The sequence below is a fragment of the Xiphophorus couchianus genome, chromosome 16, assembly GCF_001444195.1.
Source record: "Xiphophorus couchianus chromosome 16, X_couchianus-1.0, whole genome shotgun sequence".
NCBI classification, from domain to species: domain Eukaryota; kingdom Metazoa; phylum Chordata; class Actinopteri; order Cyprinodontiformes; family Poeciliidae; genus Xiphophorus; species Xiphophorus couchianus.
This window is the reverse complement of record NC_040243.1, coordinates 18,305,545-18,321,475: the sequence shown is the minus strand read 5'-3', so window position 1 is coordinate 18,321,475 and position 15,931 is coordinate 18,305,545. Positions and strand designations below refer to the sequence as shown.

At 41.5% G+C, this 15,931-nt stretch overlaps 2 protein-coding genes across 6 annotated transcripts; one reads left to right on the top strand and one right to left on the bottom strand.

The window, feature by feature from the left end:
- Positions 1–170: 170 nt before the first annotated feature.
- Positions 171–7,176, top strand: mief1 (mitochondrial elongation factor 1). 5 transcript variants are annotated; one of them, XM_028041931.1, is made up of 6 exons: positions 171–287; positions 2,401–2,719; positions 2,857–3,004; positions 3,122–3,302; positions 4,412–4,683; positions 5,233–7,176. In XM_028041931.1, the coding sequence occupies exons 3-6, from the start codon at positions 2,858–2,860 to the stop codon at positions 6,058–6,060; spliced, it is 1,428 nt and encodes a 475-aa protein (XP_027897732.1). In that variant the 5' UTR covers positions 171–287; positions 2,401–2,719; position 2,857; the 3' UTR covers positions 6,061–7,176. The 5 variants fall into 5 exon arrangements, with proteins under 5 accessions (XP_027897732.1, XP_027897733.1, XP_027897731.1 ...); XM_028041932.1 differs by having other exon boundaries at positions 2,854–3,004; XM_028041930.1 differs by having other exon boundaries at positions 2,835–3,004.
- A 2,092-nt stretch (positions 7,177–9,268) lies between these two features.
- On the bottom strand, positions 9,269–14,524 carry napsa (napsin A aspartic peptidase). The gene is made up of 9 exons (XM_028041936.1): positions 14,357–14,524; positions 13,939–14,092; positions 12,523–12,646; positions 12,191–12,309; positions 11,903–12,102; positions 11,620–11,742; positions 11,332–11,476; positions 11,159–11,257; positions 9,269–9,869 (listed from the first exon to the last, which is right to left on the bottom strand). The coding sequence occupies exons 1-9, from the start codon at positions 14,422–14,424 to the stop codon at positions 9,708–9,710; spliced, it is 1,194 nt and encodes a 397-aa protein (XP_027897737.1). The 5' UTR covers positions 14,425–14,524; the 3' UTR covers positions 9,269–9,707.
- Positions 14,525–15,931: the final 1,407 nt, after the last annotated feature.

The following is a 15,931-nucleotide window of genomic DNA, read 5'->3' as shown; positions in this document are numbered from 1 at the left end:
ATATAATATAAAATCAGTGTTTAGTTGTTAAATAAAATACAATAATTAACTAAGAATATGCAAAAAAGAAAAAGAAAATGTTACGACCTGTGTTGATTGCTTTATGGGCAATAAAGCATAGCTGCGAGACACATTTTTTTTTTCTTCATAAAACAAGTGACATGTAAACCGGATGCAGTAGTTCTGTACTGACGTACTTCCTGTTGTCACCACCGTATGTGACCCCCAGCTACAAGAGACACCAGCCTCCTCCTGAAAACACCTTTCTGACTCCTATTTTCTGAAACGTAGGTTGACTTGTGCTTTTTTGTTTGCTTTATTGTCGTGTCGCTGCTATTAGACGTCGTTTCGGTCTCGTACTGAACGCGACGTGTCTTTAAACCGGGCTTAAACTAAGGTCAGCGCCACACGGCTGCTTACCGAGGTAAGCTAATAAGCTAGTGAGGGAGGTGTGTGACTTTCTGGTGGACCAGACCAGCCATTTTCTACTCTCACTAATGCCACCGGGAGATTTACTCGGCGAATATCGGCGTTTCAGCTTCAGGGACCAAAACAAAGCTGGGGCAACGAAGGACAAGAACGGGTTGCAATAAAATGGTTGCCAACGTCCGGGCGGCCATGCATGTTTTGCAACTAGTTGAAGATGAACAAACCCGAAGAAGGAGCATGTGGATATGCTTGTATGGTGAATTGAGAGCTTCATAACTTTTAATTAATTTATTTATTTTTTGTAGAAAGTTATTCCTAAGGTTCACCTTTCATGAAAACAGGTTTACTTTTGTATATTCAGAGAAGTTAATACATACGTATTGATTCAGTATGGCTAATTTGTTTGTTTTGTGAGCTAAGAAGCAGAATACCGTACTTTATGAATGTTTATTGAATGTTCTAATGTTTTACTTAGTAAATATACTTCCATTTAAAGCTATTGTTACACCAACAAATGTGTATTAAAAATGGTTATGTGTGCTATTAAAGGGAGTAAAAGTAGCTTGTTTTGTTGATGATAGGTTAAAGGCATCTCCTGTATAAATAAACTAGTCGAGTTCATTTTGATGACGCCCCAACTATCTGCAGAAGTTGAAGGATGAGGCATTCTCTTTGAACTGTGATCTTCAGCTCTTAAATAGATTTTCAATTGGATTAAAATCAGGCGAATGAGTGGGTCATTCCCGCAGGTTTATGTTGTTGTATGTTCAGGATTGCTGTCTAGTTGAAAAAGTCCACACTTGTTTCATCCTTTGCTTTATATCAGAAATGTCCATTTTTCTGACAATAAATCTGCCAGTAGCTTACACTGGACAGCCCCACCTCCAAAGTTTTTTGTTTTTTAATTCCTTTTCCAAACTATTTGCGCATCATGACATCCAAAGACTTTCATTTTGATCTCATCGTGCGAGGATCCACAGTAGTCTCCAAGCTTTTCATTGATTTGTCTGCAGGTAGACCTGGGAAAATTACATATTTTTCTGGACTATAAATTGTCCCTTTTTATTATGTTGTTCTTTTTGAGACAGTTTTCAAGTAATGTATTGATAATAGAATAATAATCTCAAAGGCCAACCAACTTTAACTTTGTACAGAACAGTTGAGACTGAAACTGGAAGATATCATAAATATACAAAATAAAACGCAACAACCGAAACCATAAATAAAATGCAGGATTTCCCCCAGAAGTCTAGCTAAGCCTGGTGGTAGGGTCCACCAGTCTCCCCACCGTGTTTTTGTGTTAAAAAATGTTGAACGTTGACAGGAAAGTTTGGAAAGAAAACATCAAAAACAAAGACAATACAGAAGTCGTCTTTATGTAGGTTGTGTATAATCAAATGCAGTTATCTGTTTAACAAGATAAATGTCTGCTAAAGATTACTTATGTTTTATAAACCGAGCTTAACCAGTCTTTGCTCTTAATGTCACTGGTGTATATTAAAAAAAATAATTTAAAATAAGCCAACAACGCTTAGCCTGGTGGGGAGGTAAGTAAAGCCTGGTGGCCCGCCAGGCTTATAATGCTTTGGTGGGAAATCCTGAGATTGTCCTTCAAAAAATATAAATCATCAAAATGTAAATTATCAAGCTAATTTCAATTTATTTATTATGCAATTAATTGATTAACTGCGTATTGCGACAGGCACCTTAAAACAGGTTTCATTTTGTTTTCTTCATTGTCGTTTATTGTTTTCATGCAAAAACTGCACCTGCTACATTCAGGTCTTGCTGATGTTCTTTCTAAAAGTTTCCTTGATTCCCAAATCACTTTTCTGAGGAAACTTACAAGGACTTCCTGGTCTTCTCTGGTTCAGGGTGAAATTTTTTATTATTTTTTTTTCTTCTTCCACTTCTGAGCAACATTTAGACGGTCAGCGTTGCCTCAGCCTGATCGTTGTCCTTTTCACTCAGCATCTAGGGTCACCACCCTATCCATGTGTGTTCCCTGATGGGCAGCTGGTCCCCCGGTGCCGTGCTGGAGCTGTACAGGGCGCTGCTCCGCGCAGGGCGTCACCTTCAGTACACCGACCGGAACTACTACCGCCGGGCCGTGGCCCGTGAGTTTCGGCGCTGCCAGGCCCTGACCGTACCTGAGGATAAGGAGGAAGCGCTGAAGAGGGGCCAGTTCTTTCTCAACAGCAGGCTGGGTGGGCTTATGTAGGGTGAGGGGGAGGGGAAGGAAACACCCGGTGGTGGGCTCGAGAGGTCGTCAGGATCTGCAGGTCGTCAGGTAGCGTCAACAAAGAATGCTTGTTTTAATTACCAAACCTGTTTTGTATTATAACCTCTTGACAATGGAACAATAGCTTCTTCTTCTTCTGCCTTCTTTCTGTTGCTATGACCAGGTTTGTGTGTTTCCGGCAGCAGGATGGCGGGCGTGAACGGGGACCGCAAGGGGAAAAAAGATGACAACGGGATCGGGACTGCTATCGACTTCATGCTTTCCAATGCCAAACTTGTTCTGGGGGTGGGTGGGGCAGCCATGCTTGGCATCGCGACCCTCGCTGTCAAAAGAGTACGTCTGACTATCCCAGTCTCTCTTTCTTTTCTTTTTTTGGTTACTTCCACATGTATGATTTAGGAGAAAACTTCCCTCCTGGAGGCTTGACCTGAGACTCTGTTGTTTGTGCAGATGTATGACCGGACCATAAGTGCCCCCACCAGCCCCACCAAGATGCAGCAGATGGGGAAGAGAAGCTGGGAAGAGCCCGCGTGGGTGGGCTCATCGCCACGAGTTCTCAACCACGACATGAAGTCTACGGTTAGCCGCTCCCTGCAGTCTCTGCCCACGACCTCTTGCTCTTTTGAACCAGGTGAGGCGGATATTCTTCTGTCACTCTGACGTCATCGTTCTATTTTCAGATGTGCATGTTTTGTTTTTTTCCTGTGTTGCGCAGTATTTGAGTTTATGAAAAAGACGATCAGCCAGGTGTCCTTTTTTCTTCATCTGTCGACAGACGGCTTCCTCGGAGGATTGTTACTCTTTCTTTACAGTGGGTTTGGACCTTCTGTCTTCCCGTAGCCGATGATTTCCTGATGTTTTTAGGTTCCTGATAACAAGACCACCTATAGAATCACCCTAAGTAATTTATTGCTTTTAGATTTAGTGTTGTTGTTTGCCACCTCTTGATAACGCAAATGTAGTGCTTTGCAAAATCCTTCATATCCCTTTGAACTTTATTCCATTTTGTTACCAAACAACAAACATTAAAGTATTTATTATGCACTTTATGTGGTAGACCAACATAATGTAGAATGTAGTTGTGAAATTTTCAAGTGTGCGGATTCTCAGTTGGATTCTGTCTGTCTGCAACTAACGATTATTTTACTAATCAATTAATATATCAATTATTCTGACAATTAATTGGATGGCCAAAGAAATTCAGTTAACCACCTAATCCTTTATAACATACAATTAGAAATACATTAAAATATGCAAATAGAGAAATAATTAAATTCTTTTTTTAAATTAGAAAATTTATTTTAGTGTCTAAAATGCAATAACTGGATTTGTTTAGTAAACACTTAATATTTTGTTGCAAACGATGCATCTGCACTTTAAAAAAATACTTGAAAATCTTTTTTGCACAGTTTCGGTTTAATTACTGCTCTGATTATGTTTTTCTTTCAGCATATTGCTTCTTTTTTGTGTTTGTACTTTACATTAATTGATTACCAAATTAGTTGATGATTATTTCATTAATGGATTAAGTTCATTATTATTCACTAATTGAAGTCCAGAGGCAGTTGGTCGCACAGTCAGAAAGTTTAGATTATTTATTAAAAACCTTACATTTGTTTAAGGGATTTGATGACGTTTGCAAAGAACAGCATCCGTCCCTCGGCTTTGAAGTTTGTTTCCCTCTTCCTCTCTCAAAGTTCTGCTGCATTCTTAACAAAAGCGTCTCCGTCGTCTCCTCAGACTGCCTGCGCAGAGCCGTAGGTCGCTCCGTTGTGGGAGGAAGCGGCGCCACCCAGTCCAGCCTGATGCAGGCCCGCATGCGCCTCTCCCTGCAGGAACGTCTGTGGGAATTCTACCAGACCAGGGTCAACATCCCCGCCGAGGAGCAGGCCACGGCCAGGAGGGCGGCGCTGGACATCTGCGCCGAGCTCCGGGTCTTCCTTCACGCCAAGCTGCCGGACATGCCACTCAGAGAGATGTACCTCAGCGGCAGTCTCTATGACGACCTGCAGGTGAGCGCCGTCGCTGCTCGACCGGTTCCGGTTCCGTACCATCGGCTAATTTGCGAGTGTGTTGAAACGAACACTTCCAGAAAGCGTATTTTAGTTCTTTTTTCTTTTTGTTTGTCTTTGTAATCGTAAAAATAGTATGATTGAATGATTTGAAGAGAATAAGAAGAAATAAAGACAAAAATGCTTTAACCATATTTTGCTAGGCTGCTTCTGAAAAAATCAAATAAAGTACGTATATGTGCCTTTGTGGAATGATGGAGTAATAAATTTGTGTTTCTCACAAATACATTGGATATAGTCTTGTACAGTCTGATAATGCCTTTAGTTGATCTCGTAAAAGATGTGATCATTATAAAATATAAAATGTGATCATTTACTTGTAGATATGCCACATTCTCTCAATGTGTAGTTTAAGAATAATCCAGAAGTATTTTTTTCTTCAGCGCCTGCACAAACTAGCCAACGGTATGGATCATGCAATGGGAAACCAATACAAATGTTCCTCTCCAGTTATCTGGGATTTTGAATGAAAATGTTCCAATCCTGTAGGTGGTGACGGCTGACCACGCCCAGCTGATGGTGCCTCTTGTGTTGGAGAAGAACCTGTGGTCGTCCATCCCCGGGGAGGACACCATCATGAACATCCCGGGGTTCTGGCTCGTCCGCAGGGAGAACCTGGAGTATTTCCCTCGCAGCAGCAGCTACTGGGACCGCTGCATGGTCGGCGGCTACCTCTCCCCCAAATCGGTCCTGGAAGTCTTCGACAAGCTCGTCGCCGGCTCCATCAACTGGCCCGCCATCGGCAGCGTCCTCGACTACATCATCCGCCCCGTGGTTCCCTCGGAGACGCTCACCCTGGAGGTCCAGTACGAGACGGACCGCAGGCTGTACGTGGACTTCCTGCCTCTGCTGGTGATGGAGGACGGAACGTCGCTCATCGCCAAGCCACACCGGCTCGCCGCCGAGCGCCACGAGAACCTGTGGCGGCAGAGCTTCCGCGTGGCGGAGACGGCGCGCCTCCGGGCGCTGGACCAGGAGGACGGCGGCTGCCGGTACGCCTGCCTCAAGGCGGCGAAGGCGGCGTGCAAGCTGAACCCCGCCCTCCACCGCCTCAACTCCAGCCAGCTCACAAACGCCATCCTGCTGCTGAGCGAGAAGGAAGGCGACTGGACGCGGGAGGCGCTGGCCGACCGCTTCCTGCAGCTGCTGCGAGCGCTGGTGGGACACCTAGAGGCCGGGAGGTTGCCGTGCGCCCTCAACCCCAAAGTTAACTTGTTCTGCGAGCTGACGGAACAGGAAGTGGACGAGTTGGGGTACACGCTCTACTGCGCTCTGTCAGATCCAGAGCAGCTGCTGAGAACTGCTGCGGAGCCGTAAAACGATTCCACCAAGCAACCAATTAGATGCCAACCTCAGTTTTGTTTTGTTTTTGTTTTTTTTATTTATAGGGGTCAAATATTCTTCAGTCGTGATGAAGCTCCAGATTTTTTCCCCTGCATGGGGAAAAAATCACCTCTTTTTGTTCTAGTTACCTCGAAAAAAACATCAGTGAGTCACCAAGACACAGTGTTAGTCTCCTCAAAGCCATTGTATTAATGAAGTTTAGCCTGTTGTGTTAAACTCAGACCGCCTCTGAGGTCTTTACCTTCCTGTCGTTTAGAAAGAGGAACGCACAAATTCAGCTTTATTTGGACTCCTTGCACCTCCATTTGCAGTTACTATGGCTATTGTTATCAATCTGTTTTTAATCTCGTTTCAAAGGACTGAATGTAATGTTAAGTGTTTGTATGGCAAGCCAATGTGTAATGAAATCCTGATCAGCCTCAACGACGCGGCGTTCTTAAAAATAAAAAGATGTAAGAATCAAATTTCAGCATATTTAAATTTCATTAATTCAGTGGCTGATTCACATATTTCACACTACAGTACCTTGCAAAAGTATTCACACCACTTGAATTTTTATTTCACGTTTTGTCAGCTTATAAAAACTTTAATCTGTTTAAGTAAAATTTTATATATATACACCCAAACGAGGTGGCTCATGATCTGAAAAGTGTGGCTTGCATTTGTTTTCAGGCCCACTTACTCTAAAATCTTCAAATAAAATCCAGTGCATGAGTAAAATAGACTCAGACCTGTTTATAATTTAATCTACTAAAAGCAGTATGAATTATTTTTTTAGTGGCATCAAAACAAAGATGGCTGACCTTGTTTATGCCAAACCGCTTCAACTGCTGGCTAAAACATTTGTTCTCCCTCAGGTGCTCACTTGTGACAAAATGTGGAAAAAGGTTCAATTGTTGTGACTTTTGTGCAAAAACGATGTTTTGAACGTCGCGGTTCCAGCGCAGTGTAGAGGGTGGTAAAAGTTTAGTTGAGATTCTAAGAGGAGGTGAAACAGGACGAGCAGGAAATGCCCGATTTGTTGCCGGTGAGGATACAATAGAAAGCTGCTCTTTGTTTGTTGGAGTAAAAAGGAATTGTATTCTCTAATTGCTTGAATGTGGACACAAATTATCAGAAAATGTTTTAATGATGTCTGGTTCATTCAGATGTAGACCCTGTGTTACCCAGATGGAGCCTAAATCTATGTAGCAAATGTAAGAGAACCCATAAAAAACAACCAGACAGGCTGCAGCAGGTTCTCCAGTTTCAGTTTGAGCACTTTGTTCATTCTGATGCCTGTAGGTGTGTGTGTAAATGCAGATTAACGTAAAGGATCCAGGCAGTGTTGTGTTGAGCAGCCAGACATTAGATTGGATTACGGTGCAGGTCTGTGTCGCTAAGGCTAAAAGGACCAGGAGGGATCCATTATTAACCCGTAGTCTGTAAGCTGCTTCTGCCTGCCTGATCTTTGTGTTGAACAATAGTTTCCAGGTGCTAATCTTAGGTCACGATCAGGATCTTAACACAGGCCTGCAGGTACAGCGTCTCGCTAAAGTACTCATGCTTCTTGAACTCTACGGTTTGTTGATTTAACGCTGCAGGATCTGGAGTGGAACCAAACAAACGTGGCTGTCAAGTTGTTGTTTTTTTTACAGGGTTCTGGCAAATTTTCCCTTTCCAAAATTTTCAAAATGTTTCCATTTTCAACATTTGAGCACAGACATTTGAACTTGGTTGGCGTTTGTATTTTTTCCATGTTGGCTTTTTTTTTGCTACGATTTTGCGTCTTGACAAACAGAGACGGACCTTTTGAATTCTCATAGTCATAAGGCACAGCTTGTGATCTTTTATGACTTTATTTGGTGAGAATAAAAGAAGTTAGTGTCAGAACTATCTCTAGCATCTTAATTGGACCAACTCGAGACACTTTTGTGTCATAAGTTTTAAGAAGGTCCAAAAGTTCAAAAGGTTGAGTTGAATTATTTTCAGTGAGTTCTGTTTTTATGTTGCAAATGAAAGCCAAAAGTCCATTTTAACCCCATTTTCTCAGAAAAGTTTCTGTTTTTAATGGATTAATAAACTTACCTTTCAATGCCCTATTATGCTTTATGCCATACTTCTAACGACTGCATTGGAACCCTGATGCACAAATTGGAGAAAAGTTACATATTTGTTTTCTACCACAGTAGGAAAATGTTAATGCAGCTGTCAGCTTTGGAAATTTGTGTCAATTGTCTTTGCAAAACATCTTAAGCTCACTCAGAATGGATGGAGGGCATCTGGGTAACATTCAGATTTGACACAGATAATCTTATTTCGGTCTGGACTTTGACTAGGCCATTGATGCTCATGAACACCCTTTGAGCTACAGCATTCCACTGTCGCTCTGGCAGCTGGAAGGTGAACCTCCAACCTGATCTCAGGTCAGTGCAGCTGCTAACTGGTTCTCTTCCAGAATTGACCTGCATTGAACTCCTCTGTCCCCACAGCATGCTGCTGCCACCGATAAGAGATGGGGTTGGCGTGCAGCGCAGTATTAGTTTTGCTTTACTCATAGGAAAATGTTGGAGTATTAATACTTTTGCAAGGCAGCTTTCCTTTTGTTTTTTTTAGCCAAAGATTGTGCTCACTTGCTCAGAAATCAGTGTTTAGCTCTCGGGTAAATCCAGAATATATAAGTTTATTCCAAATTAAAGTGTGGACGAGTAGGAACAGCTGCCAGACTAAAGTAGAGAGTTAGTCACATCTAGTTGTTTTGTTTTCACTCCTAGCCTTAGAATAAAGTGGAAACATCCCCACACATGTAATCTTGTTCATTTCGTGTACATTGATCGATTTATTTAATCATGACAAAAGAAACCAAGTGAATATTTTTGTATTAAACATTTGTAACCAAAAAAAAAAAAAAAAAAGAGCTGAATATTTATTTTCACTGATGCAGAACAACATAGAAAGAAAGGTACATATCTGTGCATCATTAAGTGCTTTGGTCAGAGTGTAGAGTTTTCTGTGCATATGATAAGTCTTCCTTTGCATATTAATTTATGCTGTACATTACTACTGGGCTCACCGGGCCACGTCCGAAAATAAAACCCAAAACTGGTCGCTTCTTCTGAGTGGAGGGAAGCCATATGCTGTGATGCATGTAACCCCGAAACCCATGAGTTATTTTTAAACATTGCAGCACTTTGCATAATTCAATAAATGTTGAGATGATCGTAGACTGTCTCTGCGTTTTTGTAAGGACATGATTTGAAGTAATACAAAGCATTCAATATTTTTATTCAGCTTTGAAAAGCTCACATTGGATAGAATTTTAATTCAACTACAATACAAAAAGCAAAAAAACAAAACAAAACAAAATTGGTTTTAAGGAAATGAAATCCGCAGTTTGAAAATATACCAGAACAACGTAAAGTTAAATTTGAATATTATAACGCAGCTTCACATAAGTGCAACAAATAAGTATCCAAACAGAGGCATCGATGCACGTCAACATGCTGGATTTTCTAGCTTTTAAAAGTGAATCTTTGGAAAATGGTGAACTGCAGCATTTCTTGCTGTGCTTTTTAATTTGATCAGCTGATTATTTTTCTTGAAAGTCTAATTAGAAGTTGAAAGGAAATTTTACCAGTCGCCTACTTGGCGGGTGCAAACCCGACTCGGTCCTCATTCCTGTCAAACACGGTGTAGTACTTCCCAATGAATACGTCTCCCAGGATCCAAAGCGGCCCGGCCGGCGGCGGGATGTCCATGCCCATGAACCCAGACAGACAGATGGACACTCCCATCTGAGACTCCTGCAACAAAGGGGAAGGAGAAAAAAAGACAAGATTATCGTACACTACTGCCCATGAAGTTGGAATAATTCAACTGTATCTGACTTCACACACAGTTTATATGAGCTTTTTCACAGATTGTGTTCACTTTTTGAGATGGGAAACCATTTTGGATACCTTTGAATTAATAGTAAACAATGCTCTTTGAATTAAATTTTTTTATGCGAGTTTGTTCTCTCTTAAAACCTTTTTTTGTTTCCTTTTATTTAATTGTACGTCAGTAGACCCTGAATACAAACCAATTCCAGCCAGTGATTTTAAAAAAATACTTTTTTAGAACTGATTTTCTTCTGGGAAAACAGTTTGAATGAGTAATAGATTGTTCAGGCTTTGAGTGCAACGTGCAATAAACATGCCGAGTAAGGCTCCTCCTTCACTTTACTGTACATTATTTCTAATAATCAGTCCACTTTAAATTGAAGTGTAATTATTGTGATTCTCTGTATTTTTAAATACATTAATCTAACTCCTTTCTACACAGTATGCAATTACAGCTCACTGAATAAGGTAATCTACCCTTAAGGGTTGGAATTGTTATTATATTTGTTTATTTCGCAATAGACAAGCAGTGGATAAGGGTTTTTGTCGATCTGATGCCCCTTTGAAATGTGATTTTTGAAAAGTACTCAAAAATACATTTTGTATTTTGGTATCCGCTCCTTTAGTGTAATAATCAGCAAAGTTTAAGTGGTTCATTTATTGTTTCTCCTGACGTTGAATGTTTGAAAACTTTTTGGGTTTTCACAAACAAAATAAAGGCGTCAAAAATCTGTGCTCTAAAGAATCTTATTCAATGTATAATTATTCAGTTCAGGTTCAATCAGGCAAAGAGAAAATTGACCAAATTGGCCTCTAATTATTGCTATTTCAGCATATTTAGCAGCTAATAGCCAAACGTAGCACTCACACAGTGCTTACAGAACATTCATAGCCCTATGCAACTTTTTTTTCTACACAAACCTGCCAGATAAACACCTTGAGGCTCCTCCAGCATTTTTCCCCACCAAGTTGTTACAAACTAGAAGACAGAAACTACTTCTCTTTTCTTACTTCAAGAAGTCTCAAATGCAGCATGTGTCACTTTCAAATTCAAGATTTTGCAAAACTGGCTAACTTATTTCATTTCATTAATTCAGTTAGATAGCAGTTAGAAAGAGATTTGAAAGTCAGACTGATGTACTTATTTGCAAGATCACTGCTAGGAAAAACGACGTGAACAAGTGAATAAAATACCTCCTCTAAATAAATACCTTCATGACATAATCCTCCCCAGTTAAGTTGAACACCTTCCCTCCGATGTTGAATGAAACGACAGGAAGCGTTGGGATCTTCTTACAGTCAATCATGTACTAGAGAGGAGAAACGAGCACGCTGAAGTCGACGCAACAAAAGACGCAAGACTTTTAAGATGTGCGACTTTTACCTCTCCCATCAGCAGAGGCAGAGCGCCGATAGCTTTGTTCAGCGCTCTGACTTCTGCAGCTGGACCCACGATTAGAGACGTTCCCGTGTCGATAATTGCCTGGCAACTGTCTTTACAGAGCGTCAGCTGGTTGCCCACGTCAACTCTGGAAGGTCAGAAGAACCACAGATTAAAAGCTATTCGTGTGAATTACTGTTAAAAAACACCAATAAATGTCACTTTCATACAGTCAAGCGTGTTGACACTTCCTCTAATTTATTCCAGTTCCTCAAAGCAGCAGAGCCTCACCTGTTCATGTCGATCTGCCAGTAGGCCTTTCTCGTCACGTTGACGTAGTGTAGGTCTCCGGTGTAGTACTGCGGGTCGGTCCCACCCAGCATCAGCTCTCCTCCCACTGCTGCTTTCGGGTCCCTGAGAGTTAAAATCCGTTTCAACAGAAGCATTTTCTCAACGCAAACGGTTTTTCAACAGATTACCCAACAAACCAAAACCTTGCGGTGGTTTCTTCCTCGTTGCAGTGAAAGTAAATCCCAAAAACATCATTTGTAAAACGTATTTGTCTTAAACCCACCTGCTGATGTAGACGGAGAAAATGTTCTGTGGCAGCAGCTTGGCCGCCATGGCTGTGTCGAACACTGGGGTGACTTTAGCCACCGATATGGAGGGATACGCCATGCCCAAGACGCCATCAAAGCGGGCAACGGCAAAAGTGATGCCAGGCTGCTTCACCGCTTCTCCAAACTGCTGACCGGGCACGGATAAACCCGCAACCTGCAAGCGACGGGATTAAATCCAAAATGACACAGAGTGATCATTGAATGTAGCTTTAAAGGTCGAGTGATTTGTTTTCTAAACTCACCGAGACAGTGTCCTCACTGATGAAGCCAGACAAGCTGCCTCTGCCGTACCGGATGGCAAACTCTGTTCCGTTTTTCACGTACGTGCTCGACTTTTGGGAGTTGTAACGACGATGAACCCCTGGGTGGAAAAGTAAAGAAAAAAACCCCCTAAAAAGATGGCTTGTTATAATGCAAGATAGAAAAATCCATTGCTACCACTAAAACCAGAAACTGTTGGTGTTGCAAAAGGCTTCAGTTTCAAATGGAGTAATAAATCCTCAAACTGCTTTGAATTTGAACTCTCTCTATAAAGTGACTGAATTAAAAGGTCGTAGTTGGAAGGCGAACTCACAGCAGGCCAGATCGAAGAAAGCGCAGTGGATAGACGGGACCCAGAGGTTGGAGGAGCCGGTGTCAAACAGGACGGAGAAGTTCTGCGGAGGGGTGCCGATGCTGATGACGCCATAGTACTGGGCCTAAAAAATAAATAAGTAAATAAAATAAAAAGGCTTTTTCCACATTTTGTCATATTACAGATCGCAAAATTCATTTTGTTCCAACTTGAACCACAGGATTCATTTCAGAGTCTTGTAAAAATGTAAAATCTGCGTGAATTTTTATTCGGTTCCCCCTTTACTCTGATATCCACAAAACAGAGTCATTTCATTATCTGAGCTTTTAACTTCTGTTTTAGATCTTTTGTGTTTTGCCCCATTGTGTGATTTGGCTGAATCAGATGTTACTGGTCTTAATGTCAGTCTGTCGCGTGTGTTGCATCATCTATTTTACGTCTTATTTTAAATATTCGAATCAAACCTGCGCATGCAAACTAGCTAGCATGGCTAAATCAGGCAGAGCCATGCTTATGAACAATGCACTGTGCATTTTAAATAAATAAATCCAAAACAATCTTTAGAAATCACAAAAGTAAATAAGCAGTCATTTCTTTATGAATCCAGCCGTTCTTTGAAGGCCTAAGAGCAGATATTTCTCCTTTCCTGATCTAAATGAATGCTTCACTGCCAGACTACTGCAGAAGCTGATCATATGTTGAGAATTTGAAGCAGCTGTATTGGATCCAGAGGCAGTTTTCGATACGGGCAGTTACCCAGGGCGCCATTAGAAATGGGGAGGGGATCTGGGTAAGTTTGCAGTCAGTGCAAGACATTCTGTGACATCCTGACTTCCTTTTACCTGTAGTGCCAGGGGGCATAATTAAGCAAGAACCGCCACTGGCTGGGAAACGGCTAAAACATGCAGAAGCTGGCTCTTGAGAAATCACGTTGGGACACCCCTGTTCTGTCACAATAAAGCTCAATAAAAACACATTGGAGTTTGTTGTTTTTAACATGACAAAAATTGTGACAAAGATCAGGAGGTACGAATACGGACAGCCTGAAACTCTAAAGAGCATCACTAAAGGAAAGAATATTTGGTCACAATAAACACTTGCATAATTATGCAAGCTTCCTGTTCCATTGCTAATCCTGTTTGGTTTCGTGTAAAGTGAGCTCTAAGAGTAAAGTCGTCCTAAAGTTGGTATTAGGAGTTTTACAGTCAAATATCTGCTTAGATAAATGCATTTCTAGCCACAGAGCGATCCTTTTTTTAACAGAAAATGTGGCAAACGCAGAAGGTATTCATGTAAAACAGTAGCCAAATGATAGCCAGAGTCAATATTAGCGCTGTAAAAAAAAAGTGATGAAACATGACGTTTAACTTGGCCGCCATTTCAATCTGAACCGAGGCGCTCTGCAGGTGCACATACATCCATGAAGTTGGTCAGCCTCTCCACAGGCAGCCTGGGGGACGGAGAGCTGTCCGGAGATCCGACACTCCTGGCCAGAGCCCGAAGTTCCTCCACAGTCCTGCCATTGTCGCTCATGAGGCGGCGGAGACTTCTGGTTTTATACAGAGGAACTCTGTAACGACATGTTTATTAGATTAAGACGCGGCGACGCATATGAGCATCACGGGGGTAAAAACACGCTTCCGTGTCCATCGCTCCTCCTCGTAAGCAAACTTTAAAACACAGTTTTCAGTTTTTTAAAATAAACTAATTCATTAATACCACTGGCTGTAGAGGAATTGAACGCGCGCGCGTCCAATTCTGCACTACAGCAACTTAAATGACGCACGCGCGTTCTAGTAAGTTGTTAGCTAACCAAGTGAGAAACATTATTTACCTTACGACGGCGGCGCATTGAGTAACGAGCAGCGCCAAGACAACACAAAGCATCCTGACTCGTCTCATGTCTGTGCTCCTTACGAGAGAATAAACCCACTTCCCACTTCAGAAACAAACGGGTCCGCGGTCACAGCCCACTTTTTAAACTGACGCACCAAGCTAAAGGGTCCTTCGGAAATGTCCGGACTCTCTCGGGTATTTCCGTTATGCAGCCTCTGTCATTGGATGGAAAAATAACCAACAACAGGCTCTGATTGGCCGAGGAACGTAAGTATTTAAGTAAACATGTCACTAGTTGTTACGTGAATACAACAAGAACTAGAAAGTGTGCATTTCCTGCGACAATGCAAGTGTGAATGCTGAATGCTTTTGTTGAAGATGCCAAAATGTTTGAAATCAACTGCTGAAGACTTGCAGAAATGCAAGAAATAGGCAGACGCACCAGAACAAATTATAATCCTGCAAAGTGCCTAAATGGGATTATTATAACAGAAAAACTGTTGAAGAGGAGTAAAAGCTTTTGAATAATGGGAAAATTCCACCCAAACTGTATTAGAAATTTCTGGAGAACAGTGGCTCCTAACCTAAACCGTAGGGTCACCGCAGTTTATTAGATAAAATTATACAAAAGGCTAAAAGTAGCTAAAATACTAATGGTTGCATCTAGGCTTCCACTTGCATGTAGAGTTACAGTAATATATTCTATGCAATGTAAAAAAAACTCATGTAAAACCTCAAATTTGAAAAAAAGAGAGAAACGTTCCCCTATTCCCTCTGATAAAAACGGTGGGTAAATGAAGTCCATACCTTTTATGGTACCTGATATATCAACATTTATTTGGAGGCATCATTTAGCACGGTGACTACAAAAAACATGCCACATGCAGCACGAAAAAACCAATGTCAAAAGCTCAAATTATTCCCAGGTGTTAAACAGTAAAAAAGCTGTTTAGACTGCCCAAATTCAAAATGGCCGCTGCCTTGTTTCCTCCATGACAGCCCTGAAACTGCCATGGAGTGACAGTTTCATTAATTGATCAATGACAATCAATCAATGATTGATTGTCATTGATAGGCAGGACCTAAAACATCCACTGTGAAACACAGCGGACATTTTATATTGTAATTCTCAATTCTGCCACTGGATGGAGCGGTTTCCCCCATGGGGCGAAAAATTCTTAAAAAGCTGAATATTATAAAATGTATGGAGGTTATGAATACCAAGAGATGTAGCCGGGATTAGGAGAGCAAGCTAAATAGTATAAAAGTTGAATGGTGAAAATAGCGCAAAGTATGCAGGAGAAGAAGCGCGGCGAAATTTACGGAGCAACCAGGAAAGTGGAACTTAATATAAAAAAATGTGTAGGGCGGTAAAATGGAGGGACCAATGGTTCCCTGGCTCCCCCTGTTCCGGCGAAGCTGCGCAGGTCACTTCCAGTTCAGACTTGTGAGAAAAATGTATTTAGTGCCCACAGATCCTCTTTTCTTTTCATAGTGCATGCTCACTCACTGTGTGCTAATATTACTATTAGCAACAGTTGCCATGCTGATGACATCATTGTCAGCAGCATGA